This window comes from Meriones unguiculatus, chromosome 17 (genome assembly GCF_030254825.1).
Source record: "Meriones unguiculatus strain TT.TT164.6M chromosome 17, Bangor_MerUng_6.1, whole genome shotgun sequence".
NCBI lineage: Eukaryota > Metazoa > Chordata > Mammalia > Rodentia > Muridae > Meriones > Meriones unguiculatus.
In genome coordinates this window covers 5,312,528-5,334,855 of record NC_083364.1, presented here as the reverse complement: position 1 = coordinate 5,334,855, position 22,328 = coordinate 5,312,528, and the positions used below count along the sequence as shown (strand labels likewise).

Below are 22,328 nucleotides of genomic sequence, written 5' to 3'. Positions count from 1 at the left end.
AAAAAGCATGTTCAGGCTAGACTGTGAGTATAGTTTGGTACTGTGCTAATAAGCCAGCATATAACAAGGGCTTTGGTTCAATTCCCAGCACAACAAAATATGAAAAAGCAAAAAAAAAAAAAAAAAAAAGGAAAGCTGTGTGGTGATACACGCCTTTAATAGCAGCACTTAGGAGACAGAGACAGGTGAATCTCAAGGCCAGCCTGGTCTACAGAGTGAGTTCCAGGACAGCCAGGCCTACACAAAGACACCCAGTCTTAAAACAAAACAAAAAAGGGCAAGGCTGGAGAAAAAGCTCATCAGTTAAGCACACTTGCTGCTTTTCTGATGGAGCAGATTTGAGTTTCCAGCACCCACACCAGGGGATTCACAATTGCCTGGAACTCTAGCTCAAGGAGATCCAATGCCTCTGGTCCCCAGACACTGCACTTGTGTGAACATGTACAAAGAAACAAAATAGTAAGAGATTACTAATTAATACTTACACTTACTGATTTTAGTATTTTAATTACATTTATTTGTGGGGGGTGCTGGCCATGTGGTGTGCACATGAAGGCCTGGACAGCTTTTGAGAGCAGGGCAGCCATGTCCCTATCCTGCCGTTCATTTAGTGTGTGCCTGTATGCAGCGGTGTACATGTGGAGGTCAGAGAACAATTCACGGGGATTTTAAGGATTGACAGCCCACGTCCCTACCTCTCCTGTAAGACGAGTGATTTTTAAATTCAGTGTCTTAAACCAGTTTGCCAACTGTGATAAGTGGAACCTATACCTATATATTCTTTTCCAGAACCCGGTCCATAAGTACAGACATGGCAGCTGAGTCTCTGCCTTTCACCTTTGACACAGTGTCCAGCTGGGAGCTGGAAGCTTGGTATGAGGATCTGCAGGAGGTGCTGTCCTCAGATGAAATTGGGGGAACCTATAGCTCATCCCCTGGAAATGAAGAGGTGAGTGGGAATGCTAGTCTTAAACAGGCAAGCAGGTCTGGTGGTGCACACCTGTAATGCCAGTACTTGCAAAGTGGAGCAAGAGGCTCAGTTCATGGCCAGCCAAAGCTAGAGTTTGCATCTAGCCTACACAATCCTGTCGCAAAACAAAACAAAACAAACAAAAAAAAAAAAAAAAACCAAGCAAAAATAAAATAAACCCCAGGAAACTGGGGAGTACAAATGCCTCTCCTGAATAATATGCATTCTCTTTCTTCATTTCCTTAAAGGAAGAATCAAAAACTTTCACTACTCTTGACCCGGCATCACTAGCGTGGCTGACTGAGGAGCCAGGGCCAGCAGAGGTCACAAGGATCTCCCAAAGCCCTCGGTCTCCAGATTCCAGTCAAAGGTCGATGGCTCAGGAGGAAGAGGAAGATCAAGGAAGAAGCAGAAAGCGGAAACAGAGTGGTCAGGGCCCTGCCAGACCTGGGAAGCAACGCATGAAGGAGAAAGAGCAGGAGAACGAAAAGAAGGTGGCACAGCTCGCAGAGGAGAATGAGCGGCTCAAGCAGGAAATCGAGCACCTGAGCAGGGAGGTGGAAAGCACACGCCGGGCTCTGATCGACCGCATGGTCAGCCTGCACCAAGCATGAACAGTGGCACCCTCCCCAATAAGTCCCCTCCCGCCTGTCTCCTGGAAACACCGTTGTGCCAGTGCCAAGGATGCAGCCCTCAGCTGCACATGCTGAGCAGGGAGGACTGAGGGTAGACCAAAGGAAAGGGTCTCGGCTTGTATATACACACTGTACATCCTTTATTATTGTCCACAGACAGTAAAGTGACTTTCTGTGAGCACCCTCTCACTTTTTCTTCTTGCCTTTAGAAGTTTCAATGGGTTTCCCCTCAGCCAAAGCCAGCTGTTTCTTGAGGTCCAAGAGTTTAGCCACCTCTGCAGCAACCTGGTTCTTGTCTGCCTTTTGTGCTTTCAGTTCCCGGACAATGTTGCCCTAACAGGAGAACGAGGGTGAGGGCAACAAGAGTAAGGCTGAGAAGGGCCTGTGTGGGTTCAGCACTTCCGCTCCCTCCCTCAGGGCCTCATACCTGTCTGGTCACCTCATCCATCAGCATCTGTGTCTGCAGTGGCCCCGGTGCTGTAACTGGCTCCACAACTACTGGCCTGGGGGGTCCTTTAGCCTGGGGAGAGCAGTAGATTTATCACCACAAATGCCCTCTGGCCTCCAGTGTTCTGTAACATCTCAGAGGAAAGGGTTACCTTTAACTCCAAGGTCTCTTCGAGCTAAGACAGGAGAGAAAAACTAAGTGAGGAAGCAGTGAGGCCAAAGGTGGAAAGAGGAGTGAGAACTATGGGAAATTAATGGTATTGCTGTGGCTTCTGCTGGAGGAAGGCACAGTCTGGTTCACTCACCTGGCCCCCTCCAAAGCGCTGCCTCAAATTTTCAATCTGGTCATTTTCCAGTTTTTGAAACAAAGGACTGACCTGTGTAAACAAATGCCAGAACCAATCAGATAATCTCACCACACAGAGAAGCTTCCTGCCCTCCTTTCTGACATTTGAGACCCCAGATGTTTCAGACAGGACACTGAGCAGTGCCTGAAAGCCTCAGAGCATTCACAAAGGCAGCAGGGGCTCTGCAGTAGAGGGAAGTTACAGACACCAAGGAGACAGAGGTCAGTATGTACTCCTATGTAGTGTCAGAGAATGGCTATCACCACCATCATGGCGCTTCCTCAACCGTTCCTATACTGTGCCACTTATGGCTTCTGGCATGAACAGCAATAAGGGTACATAGATAGTACTGTACTCATGAGCCAATACCAAGAACCATTCATAAGCCAACTGCAGAACTGGGCAGGGCCTTAGAGAACAGCTGCCAAGCCCCACACCTAAGTCAGAGGCGTTTAGGTTTCTAACCTCACCCCAAAGGCAGCATTGTGAAAATAAGGACTTTAGGTTGCCAGCCCCACCAACATTTGTGAAACCTACTGTGCCAATCCGGTGACCTGCTGGTAAGGTACAGGTGAAGTGTGTGAGGAGGACGCGGCAGGCTGGAAGTGGAAGCTGGAGCTGGGTCTGGATGGTGGAGCTGACCGTGGGCATGTAAGGATGGAGCATGACAGAGAGCAGGGCAGCTATGTTCACTGCCACGCCTGTCACTGTGCCTGCCCGCTGCCTGAGGAAAGACAGGTAGGTCAAGACCACCAAGAAGATGCAGCATGCCTTGTAATTCCCAGCTCCTGAACACACCTGTCCACCTCACCACCTTTAATCCGTTTCCAAGGCTCATTCACTTGAATATATTGGTTGCCATGCCGAGATATGGTAAGGATACGGCGTAAGGCGTCCCGGATCCTGGGAAGGGAGGAGGCAGAGTACATGGGACTGTCAACCATATCGGACATACCACTGACATGGTTGAGCTGGAATTACTTACCGAACCTTATCCAGCAGCTGGTGATAGTGCTGGAGTTCCCAGGAGATATGGGCCAGCATGCGTCTGTCATCCTGGGTTAACACCATGTCAGGCACACAGCCCCCAAAAAACTTAGACACAAACATGCCAGCTCTTGGGGGCAGGGGAAGGAAAAGACAAAGTTATTGCCCAGTTTCCTTAGAGATAGTCATCCCACTTCCAGAAGTCTTCGTGCTCGGGCCAGCAGACCACTCATGAGGTGGGTCAAGTCTGCCGCCAAGTCCAGTGACCTGTGTTCAGTCCCTGGACGCCACATGGTGGAAGAGCTGACTCAGAGGTTACACTCTAACATTCGTGGCACACTGTCAATGGACCCCACACAAACAGGAAGTAGATGTAAAAAACAAAGCAAAATCCAAACAAAAAAACTTCATTCTCATAACGTTTCTGTGTAAGCCTATCAATTCCTGGCCCCTCAAACTAAAAGTACAATCTCTCTACACTCTCTTAAGAATGTAATTCTGCAAATAAATGAGTTAAGCAGCCAGGTATGGTGGCACACACCTGTCATCAATCCCTTAGCCACATTAACTAATTACCAAAATTAATTAAATAAATGAGTTAAGCAATTATACATTTTTAGAACTATGAAGAATTATCAAATTGAAGTATGTGGTAAGCTAACAAATATTCTACAGAAAGCTGCTAAATGTGGTAAAGGCCTAGTTAAAGGTCCAGAACTGACTGAAAAATTTTAGGTCACAGTGGGAAGGCACAAGTGCATTTGTGTTGAGGATGTAACTCAGAATTCTGAATTTGCTAGACAAACACTGAGTTGTATCTCCAGGGTATCTCTCGCCTTTGGAGAACTGCTGTAATAGCAGAAACAGGACAGCAGTAGAGTATGAGCCTACCGCAGCAGCTCGGACACCAAAGCATGTCAGTGAAAACATGTCAGTTATCTGCAGGCTGACTTCTATGTGAGGAGCAAACGCATCCCCACTTCTAAAGACCTTTAATAAGAATATAGCACACAAGACTCGCTTCGTGGCCCCATTGATCCCCTACCTATGGCTAACTTGCTCAGGAATGCACAGCTTAGTGTGTGTGCTTAGCACGTCTTTCCATGTTGGGTGATCTCTCCTTCCTCCTACCTGTTGATGAAGTTGCCCAGGTTGTTAAGCAACTCAGAATTGTTTTTAGTCAGCATGTCTGTCCAGGAGAAGGCACTGTCCTGGCCCTCAGGCCGAATGTACAGCAGATAAAAGCGCCAGATGTCAGCAGGGATCCCCGTATCCTGGGCCATGTCTCCAAACACTCCTACCCCCCGGCTCTTAGAGAACTTCCCATCCTCGTAATTCAGGTACTCTGGACAAAAGAGAAGGACTCAAATCATGCCCTTCCCTCCCTCACCTACTACACCTCTTTCCCTTTCCCTCAAAGGTGAGTGTCCAAAAACATCTTTCCTTGAGTGGCTTACACAGGCCATGGAGTTCCATGCTCCCATTCTGGTCTCTTTCCCTTTCCTTAAACTACTAGTTTTAGCTTTAGATCTTGGCTTTCAAGTTCTTGTTTTTCCTCTTTTGGATGGAATTCTCATGCTTTAATTATTTCTTAGTTCATTCCAACTCCTAACCTAAGAACCAGCACCCCTCTGGCTCTGGCAGGACCTACCTGTAGCAATGAGATGCTTGACTAACGTGTAGTTGTCCTCAGCTCCTAGGGCTGAACAAGGAAAAATTATGCCGTGGAAGGGCACGTTGTCTTTGGCCATGAACTGGTAAAGGTCAACCTGGGAGAATACAGTGGAAAAGAGATTGCGGGAACCTTCTTCAAAAGCATGAGCCCACTCACCTAACTAATACCTCTTACCCACACCCTGCACCCACAGACAGATTAACTAAGACTTGCTTACTTACTTGTTCTGGATTCTTCCACCATCTCTCCCATTGGTCTGTATAGTTGGCTGTGATAGACAGATAGCCAATAGGAGCATCAAACCAGACATAAAATACCTGGAGAGAAACAAACAGAAGCCAACCTAAAGTTTCAGGCTAAGACGAAATATCAACTTTTTAATCTGCTAGCCTAAGAATCAGTCCCGAGGCTGAACAGTTTAAGAAGTGACTAAAGGTTAAAGGTATTTACCTTGTCCTCAAAACCTTCTAAGGGCACAGGAGTTCCCCATTTGAGGTCTCTGGTTATGCATCGTGCCTTGAGGCCATCTCGAAGCCAAGAACGAGTAATAAACCGAGCATTTGGTGTCCAGTCACTGCCAGGCAATGTCCTCCCCAGCCAGTCCTCCAGTCGCTTTTCCAACTGAGATGACAAAAACGGGTGACACAGGACTGTCTCAAGCAACTGGCACCAAGGTATGTAAGTCAAACGTAGAGTAGAGTTGGCAATACATAATTAAAGTTAAAAGTCACAGCTTCAGAGACAGCTAGGAAATTATTAGCAAATTTGTTCAACAAAAACAGTCATTGCCAGGCCATGGTGGTACACACCTTGAATCCCAGCACTTGGGAGGCAGAGGCAGGGAGAGCTCTGTGAGGCCAGCCTGGTATACAGAGCAAGTTCCCGGACAGCCAGGGCTACACAGAGAAACTCTGCCTTGAAAAAACAAACAAATAAAAATTCTCACAATGTATGATTAAATATGGTGTTTGAAGTGTAGGCATAAAATATAGTATTACAAGGCCAGCATAAAACGTGAGATTAGGGGACTGGAGAAATAGCTTCATGGCTACAGGGCTGGCTGCTCTTACAGAGAACCTGGGTTTGGTTCCCAACATCCACATGGCAGCTCAGAGCCAGCCCGAACTCTAATTCCAATTCAGTTCCTCTAAGGTGGTACCTTTCTAATGGTGTGACCCTTTAATAGTTTCTCACGTTGTGGTGACCCCCAACCATAAAATGATTTCACTGTTACTTCATAACTGTAATTCTGCTGTTGTCCTGAACCATAATGTAAGTATCTGATATTTGACCCCTGTGAAAGGGCCATGAGACCCCAAAGGGGCTACAACCCACAGATTGAGAACCACTGCTCTAGGGGAGGAAAGTGGTACAGTCATACATATAGGCAAAGAAAATACACATACACAGAAAATAAAAATCTCTTTTAAAAATTAAAAGTATTGGGGGCTGGAGAGATGGCTCAGCAGTTAAGAACACTGGCTGCTCTTCAAACAGACCCAGGTTCAATTCCCAGCACCCATATGGCAGCTTACAACTGTCTATAAATTAAAATTTAAAAAAAGAAAAAGAAAAAGAAAAGTACTACCAGACATGGTGGTGCATGCCTGTAATCCCAGCACTCAGGGAGGCAGAGGCAGTTGGATATCTGAGTTCAAGGCTGGCCTGGCCTACAAAGCGAGTCCAACGAGTCCAAACAGCAAAGGCTACACAGAGAAACCAAAAGAAAAAAGAAAAAAGAAAGAAAGAAAGAAAAATATATTTGGAATTAAAAATTTGGAATATAGGGCTTGAAAGATGGCTCAGAGTTCAGGGCACTGTCTGCTCTCCCAGAGGTCCTGAGTTCAATTCCGAGCACAAGGTGGCTCATAACCATCTACACTGGGATGTGATGCCCTCTTCTGGCATGCAGTGTACATGCAGTTAGACCACTGTACATAAAATAAATCCATCTTTTTTAAAAATTTGGAAAATGATAACAAATGAAAACAGCTGATTATATGTATGTCTGTAATCCTAGTACTTGGAAGGTAGAAATAGTAGAATCAGGAGTTAAAGACCATCTTCAGCTAAACAGTGAGTCCAAATCCAGGCTGCACTATGAGACCCTGCAGAAAAAACATCTGGGGAAGTGGGCCTGGGACTTATCTTGTACCCGTTAATCTGTTTGATTTATTACTTTTTGAAATACAGATCTCTATATAACACAGCCCAGGCTGGCTTTAAATTCATGAATCTCTGATCTCCTGCTTCAGCCTCTTGCTGAGAGTTCTAGGACTGAATGTAGTTAGCACACTCTGCCAGGTATAATGTTTACCCATTACCCGTTATTGAGTAACAGTGGCGTGGACAAACTAAGCAAGAGCTCTACCGTAAGCTGTGTTGCCTAGGTCTACAAGATGATTACTGGAAATAAAAATACTCTTCAGAGGTTCCCAGTTTATTCTCCAGTAGCCATACTGGCTGGTTCACACCTGGGAGGAGCTGGTGAGTAGCTGACGATGACGAACGCACCTTAGGCAAGTCCAGAAACAAGTGCTGAGAGGACTCCACCACAGGGTGCGAGCGGCAGACTTTGCACTGAGGTTTCTGAAAAGAGAGATTCCAGACAGCGTAATCGTGGTGGGAGCAGGCAGGGTCAGGACTGCAGAGAAAGGCAAGCCGGCCAGGCCATTCGGCCTCCCTCTGGATTAGCACTAACACTCACAAGGAGCCCATCCCTCCAACATGTGGCCTCTTTGCGACAGACTTGTGTCTGCACACTTCAAAGCATTTCTTCCTGAGGCTCACACTGCACAACAGAATGAACATTCTCAGCACAAGTTAGCTACAGAGCACTGTTCTGTGTACCTCAGCTGTGCAAAGTGTAGAAGATGCACAACCAAGAGGGGAGAGGTGGTGTGCCTGGACATAACCATGGGCCTTTATAAAGCAAAATGTCAGGAAATACTTAACATTGTGGTATAAAATGACTACTAAACAAACACTGAGAAGTGACGGCAGAAGGATTTAACAGATGAAGCTAATGAGCTCCCAAGTGAGTTCTGATCTAAGGCTCTTTGGTTTGTGTTGTTTTTGAGACAGGGTCACATGAAGGCTCACCTCAATTCCCAGTTCCCTTTGTATCCACCTCCTAAGAGCTTGGATTGCAGGTGTGTGCCATACTGCTTGGCTGACCTTGGGATGGAGGTTGTGCCGTTTTGATGTATTTATTTCATGTGGGGCTGTGACCAAGTAGAGATCCAGTCTGCTTCCCCCAACCCCCACCAAAACATGGGGTTGGGGGTTGCAGGCTTGGTAGCAAGTCCTTTTTCACCTGCACCACCATCCTGCCAGCCCTGACCTGAGGTCCTGAAGGTCAGCAAAGCATCTCATCTCTTGTGTGAAATGCACATCCATTTCCAACTACTTCTTTAGAAGTCCATAGGCAAAACCAGTACAGCCGTGTTCAGCCTTAATTTTGCCTGTGCTCACAGATAGCAACACCCAAACCCACCTCTTCCCTACTGTGTGTTACTAGGGTTCAGAACTGCAGTCTCACTCCTGTTAGCCAAGTATTCTACCACTGACTACACCTCCAACACAGCCCAAAAAGTATCCTTTACCTAACTATCCAGCATTACAGCCTTCTTCTAGAACACACCCAATGCTATTATTCCCATTGTCACTAGTATAAATGAACTGTCTAGCTTCATATCCTAGCCTCCAGTTCTCTGACTTGTTTGTTCTATTCCCTTATCACTAAGTCACACTGCACTGGCCTTTGTTTTTGTTTGTTTTGTTTGTAAGCTAAGCTGGCCTCAAACTTAAGAGATCCACCCGCCTCTGCCTCCAGAGTGCTGGGGTTAAAGGTGTGTGCCGCCACAGCCAGTTATACTGGCCTTTTCTACCTCTTCAGCTCTCTGCTGCCTGTGACTCATTACATTTCCTAGTCTTTCACTTGGTGATCTTAATAACACTTGTTACTTCATTTGTTTCTTTTCATTCTCTTCTTAACTCAGATATCACTGTTTCTAAGAAGCCTTCCCTACCCACTTACAACTTAAAGCCCACCTCCTTCTAACTCATCCTCCATGCAACTTATCCTACACCATTGCCTAGTTTAGTTGGTAGCCTCTTCCCTATATTAGATAAAAGCCTACCTTGTCCATTCCCTCATGCCCAGTCTATATTGGCCTATTAAAAGGATTAAAAACATTTGTTAAGTAAGTGAATAATAAGTAAACCAACATACAAACAGACTTAGACTAGAAGACAAAAGTATTTATGAAAAAGAATAATCTGCCAGGTACAGTGCTGGCTTTTAATCCCAGCACTAGGGAGGCAGAAGCCGGTGGATCTATGTGAGTCTGAGGCCAACCTAGTCTACAGAGTGAGTTCCAGGACATTAAGAACTAGATAAAGAAAGCCTGACTCGGGTGCTGGAGAAATGGCTCAGAGGATAAGAGCACTGATTGCTCTTCCCAAAGGTCCTGAGTTCAATTCCCAGCAACCACATGGTGGCTCACAACCATCTAAACATGAAATCTGGTTCCCTCTTCTGGCGTGCAGGTGTACATGCTAACACACATTGCATAAGTAATAAATAAATAAATCTTTAAAAAAAAAAGAAAGCCTGACTCACAAATGAAAGAAAAAATTATCTGAATTAACACTGATCAGATGACCAAATGGTAATGCAACCTGTGTCTGTCCCAGCAACATGCTAACTACAGCGCAACTGGCCAGACGGAAAACAGCACAAGATCTTAGGTACTAAACATTAAACCCCTGGGCAGGTGGTGGTGATGCACACTTTGAATCCCAGCACTTTTGAGACAGCAATCTCTTGTGAATGCCAGACCAGCCTAGTATTCAATGAGAGCAGTTATGGGACAGCCAGGCTACACAGTGAAGTCCTGTAGAAGGAAGAAGGAAGAAGGAAGGAAGGAAGGAAGGAAGGAAGGAAGGAAGGAAGGAAAAACAGTTGTTTCCTCTGGGCTTCCTCAAGATCTTCCTCTTACCTTGAGCTCAATGGCATTGATGAGCTTGCCACACTTGTCACACTGGTCACCCCGGGCCTCTTCATAGCCACAGAAGGGACACACTCCCTCCACAAAGCGGTCAGCCAAGAAGCGTGCACACTGCTCACACCTCAGCTGCTCTACAGTATCTTGAAGCACAAAACCCCGTGTCAGCAACCTCTGGAAGATGTCCTGGGAGATCCTAGCAAGGGCAGCAAGCAAGGGATGAGAAGAGCAGCCGGAAGTGTGGAACCTTACTCTGCTGCTCTAAGCACTCAGGACTCACTCAGGGGAGTGGCCTCCCAGGGGCAAGGCTCCCGATTCTTAAACTGCCTGTATGGTCTCTTCCCCCCACGCTGTACAGCTCACTTCTGTTGACTCTACATGTTGCTTTGTTTTGGTTTCATTTAGTTTTGAGATGGGCCTCATGTAGCCACCAGAAACCACCACTTGAACTCCTAGTCCTCAGCCTCCACCTCCCAAATACTGGAAGGGTAAGTTTAGTCTTATCCTTAGTCGTATCCAGCTCAGTCTTATGCTTGTGTTCAGGGTTTCACCCAGCGTTAAGAACTGAGGTACACAGCACCATTAACTGTCCACCTGTCTGTCTGTAGCTTCTCTAAGGACTCTCAGGCAGAGGAAGAATGAGTCTGTGTGCTGTAAATATACATAGGCAGGGAGAAATTGTTTTAAAGACTCCAAGCTGAGCATGGTGGCACATACCTGTAATGCCAACCTTTGGAAATCTGAGGCAGAAGGATACCCACAAGTTTAAGATCAGCTTAGGGTATACAGTGAGACCCTGTCTTAAACAGAAAGACTCCCAGGCAACCAGAGGAAGGGAAGTACTAAGGGAACACCAGGGAAGCCAGGTGTTCTTCCGCCCCAGCTTATACCAGCTTCTGTAAACCATGACCCTTCTCTAGCCTGAAAACCTCCAGGATGGGTTGTAGGGCAGTGTTCAGAACCCAAGTTCAGGAGGGTCCCAGTTACCCTGTTCTCATCTTTGGTATTCTTGTTACCCCTAGACTCAACTTTCAGTTTCTGTCTCATTATCCAAAAACCTACTTCGTCTGCTGTGGAGTGGTGGTGCGACCGAAAGTATCAAATGAGATGTTAAACCAGCGGTAGATGTCGGCGTGGATGGCATGATATTTGTCACAGATTTCCTGTGGGGTCAGACCCTCTTCCATAGCCTTGGTCTCTGTCGCTGTACCATACTCATCCGTTCCACACACATACAGGGTATTCCACTGGCGAAGACGAGAGTACCTAGAAGATGCGGTGTTCATGTGAGGATTCCTCCAGTCCCAATCTTGTTGGCACCCTATTCCCTTGGGGCCCACTCCTTCCCAGCAGCCTGCTCCACCTTGCAAAGACATCAGCACTGAGCACACAACCAATGATGTTTCCAAGATGGGGGACATTGTTGACATAAGGGAGGGCACTCGTAATGAGCACATTCCGTTCTCCAGCAACAGGCAACCTGGTGAAAAAGAAGAGAGACTAGTCCACAGCAGAAATGCAAGTATCATAAAAACAAGTGTGCAGAATAACAACAGACTACATCAGGCGCCTCAGACCAGTCTTTCCTCACAGGAAGCCACAGAGCTACAGTCCTAGACCTGCTCCCTGCTCATGAGAGCTCTGCTCCCTCAGCAAGCGTCACGTGCAGCTGTGTACTACATGTGCCTCACTCCAACAGCTCCCTCTTGCGATCATGTTAGCTCATGCTCAAACTCCGCAGGCACCAACACAATTCTCCCAGGATGTGTCTCCTGGACAGTACTTCCCCAGAAGCATCCCAGCTCTGACCTCTTAGCAAGTCCAGTGTTAATAGAAACCTTAGCCATTACCTGAAGGCATTACAGCTTGTCATCACCCTACACAAACTGTTCCAAATCCCTTGGTAGCACACTCTTCCCTTCCTAAGGCAGGCCTGCCATTTCCTTCTTGACTAACCCAAACCACATGGCTCGGTGGGCAAAGGGCTTGCTATAAAACCATAAACACTTGGGGATGACAAGCTTGGACTCCCCAAATGCCACATAAAAGCCTTGAACGTTTGGTGGCCTGACTAGAACCCTAGCACCACACAGGCAGAGATACAAGGTCCTGGGACAAGCTGACTAGCCAGACTGGCCAGAATCAGAGAGCTCCAGGGTTAGCACCAGACCCTGCCTCAGGAAACAAAATGGAGAACAATCAAGGAAGACACTCAACACCGACATGCACACACTCATGTCTACAGAACCAGCACTGTCTTAATATATACTATTTCTTTTACAAAATCATCTCAAGTCATGACACTTAATCTGCTGACTGAAGTCACTCCAGTCACTGCACCTTTCCTTTTGTTTTTATTTTCTTTTTTATTACAATTTATTCACTTTAAAATTTTTATTTTTATTAATCAGTTTATTCACTTCGTATCCCAGCTGTAGCCCCCTTTCCCCATCCCCTCCCAATCCCACCCTCCCTCTTCTTCCCCCTATGCTCCTTCCCCAGTCTGCTGATAGGGGAGGTCCTCCTCCCCTTCCATCTGACCCTAGCCTATCAGGTCTCATCAGGACTGAATGCTGTGGCCTGGTAAGGCTGTTCCTCCCTCAGGGGGAGGTGATCAAAGAGAGCCTCTGTTCCCCTTACTAGGGTACCCACTTGGAGGCTGGGCTGCCATGGGCTACATCTGTGCAGGAGTTCCAGGTTATCTCCATGCATGGCCCTTGGTTGGAGTATCAGTCTTTGCAAAAAGCCCTGGGCCCAAATTTCTTGGTTCTGTTGCTCTTCTTGTGGAGTTATGGAGGGGACAGGAGCTCCACAAGGCCACTGCACCTTTTCAACGCTTCCTCATTCTTGACAGCTCAGCGGCACACATCTCCCACTCACCTCCTGAGCTCCTGTCAACTTTCCAACTGCATCTGTCCTACACTCACCGGCTCCCTGACTCCCTCACTTGCTCTTTGCAGCTAACGGCATGTCTGTTACTTCAAGGAACACCGCACTGCTATCTTCTTCAACAGATCTCATTAATCTCTCATGCGTTTCTTGCCCTTTCTTCCCATAACCAGATCCCATCAACTGTTGTTGAAACACAACTTACAATTCAGAGGCTGAGAGAGAAGCCAGATTGAATGTCAGCTCGGAGAGGAGTGTGAGCCAGAGCAGCTTAGGTGAACCAGCCAGCAGAGTTCAGATAGAACAAGAAAGGGTGAGCTTATTAAGCAGTAAACCTCAGAGGCTGAAAACATTCTAGACCTGGGTTAGAATGTATGGAGGCCAAACACTTCCAGGACTAAGCCTAGGTTAGCAGATGGAGGCAGTAAGCCTGGAAATTGCCTCAGGAGAATAAAAGATACTTTTACAGGTGTGTGCCACCACCATCAGGATCCATAAATTTTAAATAACTTTTATTATAGCATGTTGTTATAGCTGTTATATTGTTATTGTTATATAGCTGTTTATTGCTATTGCTTATAAGCTGTTACTAACTTACTGTTATAGGTGCTAGTGGGGAGAAGTTCGGTTTCTGTATGGTTTGTTACTGTCTGATTTTAGGAGTCTCCTAGATCTTGGAAAGTATCCTTAGGAATAAGGACTACTGGATAACAGAACATAACCCTCCTTGCTGCCGAACCAGATACTCCTCTCTGAGCTGACATTCAATCTGGCTTCTCTCTCAGCCTCTGAATTGCTCTGGTTGGCCTCAAACTAAATCCAGCAGTCTTTTCTAATCTTCTGGCTCCTTCTCATTCTCTGGCTTGTTCTGTCTTCACCTGTGCTTAGCTTATTTTCTGTAAAATTATCCTAGTAAAACTGCCTCTTCTCTCTGTCTCTAAAGCAGCTTCTCTTTCCTGTCTGTATCTTATTCTGTCAAATCTTTCTGTGATTTGTCACTTTTTCTGCCACTCAATTAGATATCACTTTCAAACACGGGTGCTTACTTCTACCAACTAATTTTACCTTCATTGGTTGGGATTACAGGTGTGTATCTCCAAGCCTGGACCTAAGCTTTTCTTTACCTGAAACTTGCTCTACACCAGACTGGTCTTGAACTCAGATCTGCTTACCTGTCTCCTGGATTAAAGGCATGTTTGTATTCTAGATGGATCACACAGACCTAGAAGGTCTTTGGATGTGATCTCTTGCCAGAGCAGCCATGTTCTGAATTAAAATTTCTCTCCCACACACACACACACACAAAATCTCTACACATGCCTTTAATTCTAGCACTCAGGAGGAAGAAGCGCACAGATCTCTGAGTTCCAGGACAGCCAGGGCTAGCTATCTGTGGATGGGTTATTTCTGGAGTTTTTCCATTTGAAAATTTCAGACCTGGGCAAAACTCTGGAAAGAAGAACCACAGAGAAGGAGTTTGATGTGCAATTATTGACTGAGTGAGTACAATGGTACAAAACACAACAGGGTTTGAAGGAAAACAGGCAGAACACTATGGCTTAAGACAGCCCAGGCTGATAAGATAGCTCAGGCAGCAAAAGGCTTGCAGAGCAAGTGTACCGACCTCAATTTCATTCCTGCAGCCCACAGGGGACAGGGAAAACTGACTTCTGCAAACTGTGTGACCTCTACACACATTTGCTGTGGTACTTGCACATCTGCATTCTCCATACAAAACACATACCAAGTAAGACAACTTAATTTGCTTATGCAGTCTTTGCTTTGGAGTACTGAATATTGTGGCTGGTTCCGTATGCACATCAGGAACTCTCCCACTGACCCTGGACCTTTTTGCTTGATTAGTGGGTGGTTTTGGGTTACTATATATCCAAGGCTGGCCTAACCTATTGGTCTTCCTGCCTATTGGGACTAACCTGATATGATACCACACCTGGCTTCTAAGCCCTCATTTTACTTTTTAAGAGAAGGTCTAAACAAGTTGCCTAAGCTGGTCTTCAGCTTGAAATCCTCCAGCCTCAACTTCACAAGTAGCTGGAATTACAGGCTAGGACAAAGCTAGCTGGCTCCTCTTCTGCCTAAGCATTTAACATGTTAGCCATACAAACATATAAAAAAATACATCTCTTGGCAGACATGATGGCACACATCTTTAATCCCAGCATTTGGAGTCAGAAACAGACTGAGCTCTGTGAGTTCCAGACCAGCCAAGGCTAAACATTATCTCATAGGTGGGGGTTGGAGCTATAAAGATAGGTCAGGGGTTAAGAGCTTGCTGCTCTTGCAGAGGACAAGGGCTGGATTCCCAGCACCCACACAGTGGCTCATAACCACCTGTAACTCTAGTTCCAGGACATCAGATGCCCTCTTCTGACCTCCATAGGCACCATGCATGCATCTGGTTCACATATATACAAGCAGTCAAAACCCTGGTACACATGAAATAAAATAGATAAATCTAAAAGAAGAAAAACGAACCAAATAGTATCATTTTGGAGTGGGGCAGGAATGTCACAGCATACATGGAGGTCGGAGGACACCTTTGTATAGTCATCTTTGTATTTTCAACTTCCACCTTTATGTGGGCTCAGGTCATTAGGCCTATGCACAAAGTGCTCTATCTACCAAGGTGTCTGCTGGTCCCTAAACTAGTAACCCTTCTTAAGATAGGCCTAGCTGGGTATGGCGGTATGCTTCTGTTATCCCAGCACTCAGAGGCCAGAAAAGAGTTCAAGGTCATTTTAAGCACAGTGAGTCAGAAGCCAGCCTAGGCAAAAAAATGTTTCCAAAACAGAGAGGCCTTCAGTCTCATGATTTTTTTTTTTTTTTTTTCTTACAGCACCCTATTCTTTTCTTTCATGGGACCTAATTAAAATTCATAAATATACAACCGTGTGGCAATTTTGTATTGTACTGGTGTAAAAGCAACTTTTATTTGCCAGCTCAGTAGTCTCAGAGAATTATTGCCTTTGTCTGCTAACCTAGGCCTAGTCCTGGAACCATTTTGTCTCCGTACAATCTATCCTAGGCCTAGAAAATTTTTTAGCCTCTGAGACTTACTGTTGAATAAGCTTACCCTTTCTTGTTCTTACTGAGCTCTGGGCTGGCTGGTTCAACTCACCTGTTCTAGCTCAAACTCCTCTCCCAACTGACTTATTCAATCTGACTTTTCTCTCCGCCTCTGAATTGCTCTGCTTAGCTTCAAACTAACTGCAGCAATCTGCTCTAATCTACTGGCTCCTTCTTATTCTCTGGCTCATTCAGTCTTCCCCTGAGTTCTCTCCCTGCAACCTGTCTATTACTGTCCTGGTAGAACTGCCTCCTCTCTCTGTCCCTTTCCTCTCTCTTCTCATGAGAGTTGGCTGAATACTATTCTGTCAAATCTTTCTCTGATTCCTCTCTATTTCTGCCACTCAATTAAATTAAATTAAATTAAATTAATCATTTTCAAACATGGGTGCTCCTTCTACAAACTAACTTTAGCTTTATTATTTGGGATAAAAGGCAGGTATCACTGTGCCTGGATCTAAGCTTTTCTTTACCTGAAACTTGCTCTATACTAGGCTAGCCTCAAGGCTCAGAGATCTGCTTGCCTCATATCTCCTGGGCTAAAGACCTGTTTGTATTCTAGCTGGCTCAAAGAGACCTAGAAGGTCTTTGGGTGTGATCTCTTGCCAGAACAGCCATGTTCTGAATTAAACTCCCTCAACATACTGGAACCAACATTCCGTGAGCAAAGATGGTCAGCCCGTTTTTTTTTCTCTTCAACAATTTCCAGTTATGAAACCAAACCCCATTCTACTCACACTGGATACTGCTGGGGCTGAAGTGGGGGTAAGCTATCCAGGCCCTTCTCCCAAGCATTCACAGCTATGATGATGTCTTCCTCAGACAGAGTAGCCAGCTCCTCCTCCTAGGAAGAATGAACAGAACCCCTTGCCCAACAGGGTAAAGAAACTCACCTCTTGCTCTCTAACAGCTAAGAAGATGGCCACAATGAACATCTGCCTCCTATACACTTCCTACAGGCCCTAAGGCTCTGTGAGGGCGCCCGCCCTGGTCCAAACCTCAGGTTCATTGCTGACAGGTCTCCCCTCAGAAGGGCGTGCCTGAGGCTGGGGCTGTTTTTGGAGGTAGGGCCGTAGTGCGAGGACACCCTGCTGTTTCAGCACAGTTTCTGCAGCTCTTTGACATGGCTCCTGAGTACTCAGCGTATGGAACCAGCTTTGTAGGGAGCTCAACTCCTCTATGGGCATTAACAAGGAAAGAACAAGATAGGAATCAAGACTGGACAGGCAGGGGTGGGCCGCTCCCCTTTGGAGGTTTCTCCAAGCTCTCCCCATCCCCCCTTTTGGAGGTTTCTCCAAGCTCTACCCAGCCTCTTTGGCCATATTCTGCTGTAGTCTCCCTGTCAAACTGCACCTGGAAATGAATATTTAATACCTACTGCTATACAGCCCTACTCAGTTCCCGGGACCAGGAGTGATATGTACAACTCTCACCAGGGAGGTAAGCTGGGTCTTGCAGCAATGGATATAGTGCTCCCCACAAAACGATGTCAGCTAGAGATTCTGTGTCCTAGTTTAACAGAGAAGTACACAGTTGAGACAGTCATATATTTCTCAATGGTAATAGCTAATATTTGTTTTTGCTTTTTGAAACATGGGCAGCCCTGACTGTCCTGGAGCTATGTAAACCAGGCTGAATGAACTTGCTTGCAGAGATCTGCCTGCCTCTGCCTCCAGTGTGTTGGAATTAAAGGCACGTGCCACTAGATCCACCTTACTTTTTTTTTTTTTAATAAGGTGTCACATAACTCTAGCTGGCCTTGAACCTCTATGCACTCAAGGATGACTCTGAACTTCTGATCTTTCTGTTTCTACCCTGCCAAGAGCCAGGAGTAGAGATGTGTGCCACCATACCCAGTTTTCACTTTCTACGTGACAAGTAATAGTGAGACCTGGAACTCACTCTGCAGCCCAGGCTGGCCTTGAACTCAGAGATCCGCCTGCCTCCTCCTCCCAAGCACTGGGATCAAAGGTAGTGTGTGTCACTATGTTTACTAACATAATCCTCACAATAACTCTAAATAAGGCAGGAACTTCTATTACTTCCACTTCACAAAAAAAAAAAAAAATTAGTTGTAGCCTTTAATTCCAGCACTTGGTGTTATGTTTTTGTGCAGGCAATTCACTGGCCTGCCCTCTTTAGGGTCCTGATAACATCCTATGTCACCACCTGTGTCCTATGTCATCACCTGGGCCACGTGCTCCAGATATAACCCATCTGCCACTCCCACTCACTTTCTCTGTCCCATGTCTGAGACACACATAACCCTTATCTCTGTCTCTCTGCCCTTATGGCTCACTCAGGCTCTAACTCCCTTCTCCTTCCCTTTCCTCAAATAAATCTTATACTATACATGTTGCATGGTGGCATATATTATAACACTTGGGAGGCAGAGATAGGTTGATCTCTTGAGTTTCAGGCCAGCTTGGTCTACAAAGTGAGTTTCAAGACAGCCAAGGCTAACGCAGAGAAACCGTGTCTCAGTAAATAAACAAACAACAAAAATTAAGGATTAGAGAATGTCTGTAATGTGTCAAAGTTACACTGCTAATAAGTGATTGTTGGGGTCTGATTACAGCCTTCCCACTAAGTCCTATACCATAAGCCTGCCCAAACCCCATTTCAAGACCACCTCACCCCAGCCAGGAAAGGACAGTTCTGACGACTCAAGCTGTGATCAATGTGAGTCAGGGCTCTCCGAAGTGGGCCAAGTACATCTTCTCCTTTCTTGCCTTGAACCACTAAGCAGTGTAGGGCAGCAGACAAAACCGGCTAAAATACAGGGACCATGGGTAAGCGTGTTAGCACAGAGCACAGGCGTGAACCCCACCTGCAGCACTGCCGCCTTGAACCCCACCTGCAGCTCCGTTGCTTCCCATTCCAGCCACTGATTGGTAAGATCATCCTGGTCCCAGCCAGATAACAGGAAAAAATATCTGCCCAAGGAGAGAAAATACGTTAATATTGAAGGGTTCCCTTTGTTCATGTATGAACCCTCTGTGAAACAGTGTTTGCAAATAAGGTGACAAAAAGATGAGTGAAGCCTGCTATGATCCAGCCACCTCCCACACCAAGAGCCAATACTGACCGGCAGATTGCACTGGCAGAGAAGAGGTAGTTACCGCTCTCCAGCTGCAAGGCAGGGACCTTCGGCTGCGTCAGGAACGGCACCACGCACTCTGAGACAGTGGCGAGCAGGTGAAAACCAAGGTTAGGAAAAGAAACTTTTAACAACTTCACCTTGTGTGTGCTGGGGGCAGGGTGGGGCTAAATCTAGTTTCCAAGACAGGAACACTAAAAGGGGGTACGGTTGGACTATGCCAGCAAGCGTTGAGACTGCCAACTGGAAGCGACAGGAGACTGTGAGAAGGCAGTGGTATAGGGCAGTGCGGCAGCCAAACATGGGAGCAACCGGCCTGAGGTCACGGCGGGAGACCAACATTAATAAAGCTGGGAGAATCTGACAAGAAGGTCACCCAAAACTGCGAATACGAGGTGAACTCAAAGGACAGGGTGTGCACGTCTGTACTGGGGTCCTGGAAGAGGGGTTCCCGAAAAACGACAGGCGAGTGCTCGGCAGTTACCATGAGCGACCGGGCGTAGGGAGCTGGTGGGAAAGGTTAGAAGACAGCGTAATGAGGCAGGATCCTGGGAAACTGGCGAGAGGGAAGACTAAGAACGAGCGAAGAGTATAGTTAAGGGTAATTCAGGAAAGTCACTTACGAAAGAAGAGTCACGGAAAGAGGGGGGTTTGCAAAGTCCATTAGGGAACAGGTTGGCAGACAGCTCTAGGATGAACGATCCCCCCGCCCACCAGTAGCAACTCCAGTACCTTCGGGGCCCACGTTGCTGATGAGCAGCTCCGCTCGGCCCCGGGCCTTGGCGGCTGCAGCCAACACCGGCAGGCTGCCCGGGGAGCCCTCGCTCACGAACAGCCTCATTCTGCCCGGGAGACCACGCTGATGCAACCGGAACCGGCCTGGCACCTCTGAGGGAAGCAGCGGCTGCTAGGAATCTCGGGAAATGGAGTTGTGTGTCGGCCGCACACTCGCGGGCGGCTCTGGGAAAGTAGACTATTCATCCCATAATGCACCGTTGCAAAACAGGAAGCGGCTGCCAACAGGACGCGGAGTGAACGCCGCGGGCTAGCGCGGCCCTTCCCCTGCTCTAAAGCGAGCCGGCGGCGGCCACCCGGCTGGTCGATAGAGCGGCTGTCGTGGTTGCTGCTCCTCGCGTTCGCCTATTCACGTTAAGGATCAGAATTTTTCTCCTTTAATTCGCATGCGTGCGAGGAGGCGGGAGCGTGGCCAGAGCGTGCGTGTTGGGATCGAAGGAGTCGCGGTGGGAGTCCAGCAGTCCGCCGTGGAGGTCCCGGGGATGGAACGCGGGTCGCTAGGCTGATGGCCATGCATGTAGAGCCGCCTCGACACCCTCATCAGTGTCTGAAGACCTCAGACGGGCGCACACCTTTTGTAACCCGCTTCAATTCTGTAGCCTTAGCGTAAGGACGGCTCCTCTGTTAACACCTGCTGTAGCCTTCAGCACATCGGAAGCCATTTTGCCTCCAAGTGTCCACGGTGATTTTGTCTCTATGGCCTCATTTCTCAAACTTTGTATACTTTGTTACCTGGACACTCTATCAAGTCCCCCAACTGCAGAACCAATCACATTAAAGGTCAGTTAGAAACGCTTTGTCTAGCTAGTCAAAATGATGAAATGTTGCTTCCTACAGCTGGATACGTGGTTGCGTTTTTGTTACCTGGTTGTTACCTAGTTGCGGCTTGTTTCCTACACCCGATTACACTTTTATTATCTGGTTGCTACTGGTTATAGTTTTTTTATGTTAAAACAAACAAACACGTGGTTTAGGAGCACACCAAAGTCATAATCTGACTCCCGAGTCCAGATTATGGCCCTGGCTGGTCAGTTCATGTTTAGCATTCAATAAAAGTTCAGTCTGGTGTCTGGTCAATGAGAAGCTATTCCTGAACCGGTAACAACCTGTAAACCCAGCTCTTGGGAAGCAGGGACAGGAGATTCAGAACTTCAGAGTCATCCTTGACTACATAGTGAGTTCCAGGTTAGCCTGGACTCCTAGAGAACCTGTCTTTAAAATAAATAAATAAATAAATAGATTTTGTTGTCAAGGAATTATGAGCTAGCTGTGGTGTCAAATTGGAGATGAATGTGGATATCCATCAGCCACGAAGAATGTGGCTAATGAAGTCTGATTATTTAGGAGCTGGGAATGTAGTTTAGTCAGTACTTGTGTAGCATGTACAAACCTCTGACCTCACACCATGGCACAACACTTGTGTTGTTGTGGTGCATCCAGTCCTGTAATCCCAGCATTGGGGAGGTGGTGGTAGAAGGATAGTAAATTCAAGGCCATCATCTTGCAAGCTAGCCTAAGATACCAGCAACCTATCCATAAGTAAATGAGGAACCCTGGAAAGATGGCTCAGCAGTGAAGAGCAACGGCCGTTCTTCCAGTGAGCTCTGCTTTGATTCCCAGCATTCGTGTGATTCACAGCATCTGTAACTTGAGTCTCAGAGGATCAGGCTCCCTTTTCTGTTTTTCATGATTACTGGCTGCATGGGGTGCACAGAGGTACATACATTCAAAACATCTATACAAATAAGATTAAAGGAGGAAAGAAAAATGAGTTGGGGAAGGGGGTTTGGATGAGATGGGACACTGAATTCTAGTCCTCAGAAGGCAAAGGCAGTTGGATCTCTTTGAGTTCAAAGCTAGACTGTTTTTCATAGACCTAGTCTCAAAAACGGGTGTGTGTTTCATTTTTGTTCTTAGTTTTAAGAAACAACAACAAAAGCGGGCTGAGAGATAGCTCAGAGGTTAAGGAGCACTTGCTGTTGGACCTAGGATCTGGCTCTAAGCGCCTACAGGCAGGCCACTCACAACCCTCTGCAACACTCGTGCCTCTGCTGGCCTCTGTGGTACACTCACTTTCAGGCAAAACTCACACATGAAAACAAAACATATAAAGACATATTTAAATAGTTTATGTATTTAATATATATTTTTAAAATATATTTAAAAATAAAATATTTAGCACTAGCATCCAGTTTATTTATAGCTAGACAAGCATAGCAAAAGGAGATGACAGCATATATTAGAAAAAGGTTAAATTTAGGGAAGTGAGAGATTTCAAAATAAAGTTAAATGAACATGCATAATAAGATAATTTTTCTTTTTAAAAACTTAGTATGTGTGTGCATGAGGTGAGCCACCCATGAAAGATGTTTGTGTGCAGGTCAGAA

The 22,328-nt window shown here is 46.4% G+C and overlaps 2 protein-coding genes across 3 annotated transcripts; one reads left to right on the top strand and one right to left on the bottom strand.

Moving 5' to 3' along the window:
• The first annotated feature begins 811 nt into the window (after positions 1 to 811).
• Ddit3 (DNA damage inducible transcript 3) lies at positions 812 to 1,783 on the top strand. The gene is made up of 2 exons (XM_021657876.2): positions 812 to 949; positions 1,219 to 1,783. Exons 1-2 carry the CDS (start codon positions 812 to 814, stop codon positions 1,582 to 1,584), a joined length of 504 nt encoding a protein of 167 aa, XP_021513551.1. The 3' UTR covers positions 1,585 to 1,783.
• Positions 1,722 to 21,013, bottom strand: Mars1 (methionyl-tRNA synthetase 1). 2 transcript variants are annotated; one of them, XM_021657844.2, is made up of 22 exons: positions 19,879 to 21,013; positions 19,135 to 19,225; positions 18,904 to 18,982; positions 18,684 to 18,818; positions 17,480 to 17,555; positions 17,045 to 17,223; positions 16,784 to 16,890; positions 11,434 to 11,550; positions 11,133 to 11,336; positions 10,065 to 10,266; positions 7,576 to 7,650; positions 5,512 to 5,682; positions 5,283 to 5,378; positions 5,038 to 5,155; positions 4,518 to 4,731; positions 3,385 to 3,516; positions 3,198 to 3,302; positions 2,937 to 3,123; positions 2,358 to 2,429; positions 2,205 to 2,228; positions 2,033 to 2,125; positions 1,722 to 1,938 (listed from the first exon to the last, which is right to left on the bottom strand). In XM_021657844.2, the coding sequence occupies exons 1-22, from the start codon at positions 19,985 to 19,987 to the stop codon at positions 1,792 to 1,794; spliced, it is 2,733 nt and encodes a 910-aa protein (XP_021513519.1). In that variant the 5' UTR covers positions 19,988 to 21,013; the 3' UTR covers positions 1,722 to 1,791. The 2 variants fall into 2 exon arrangements, with proteins under 2 accessions (XP_021513519.1, XP_021513528.1); XM_021657853.2 differs by lacking the exon at positions 2,205 to 2,228.
• Positions 21,014 to 22,328: the final 1,315 nt, after the last annotated feature.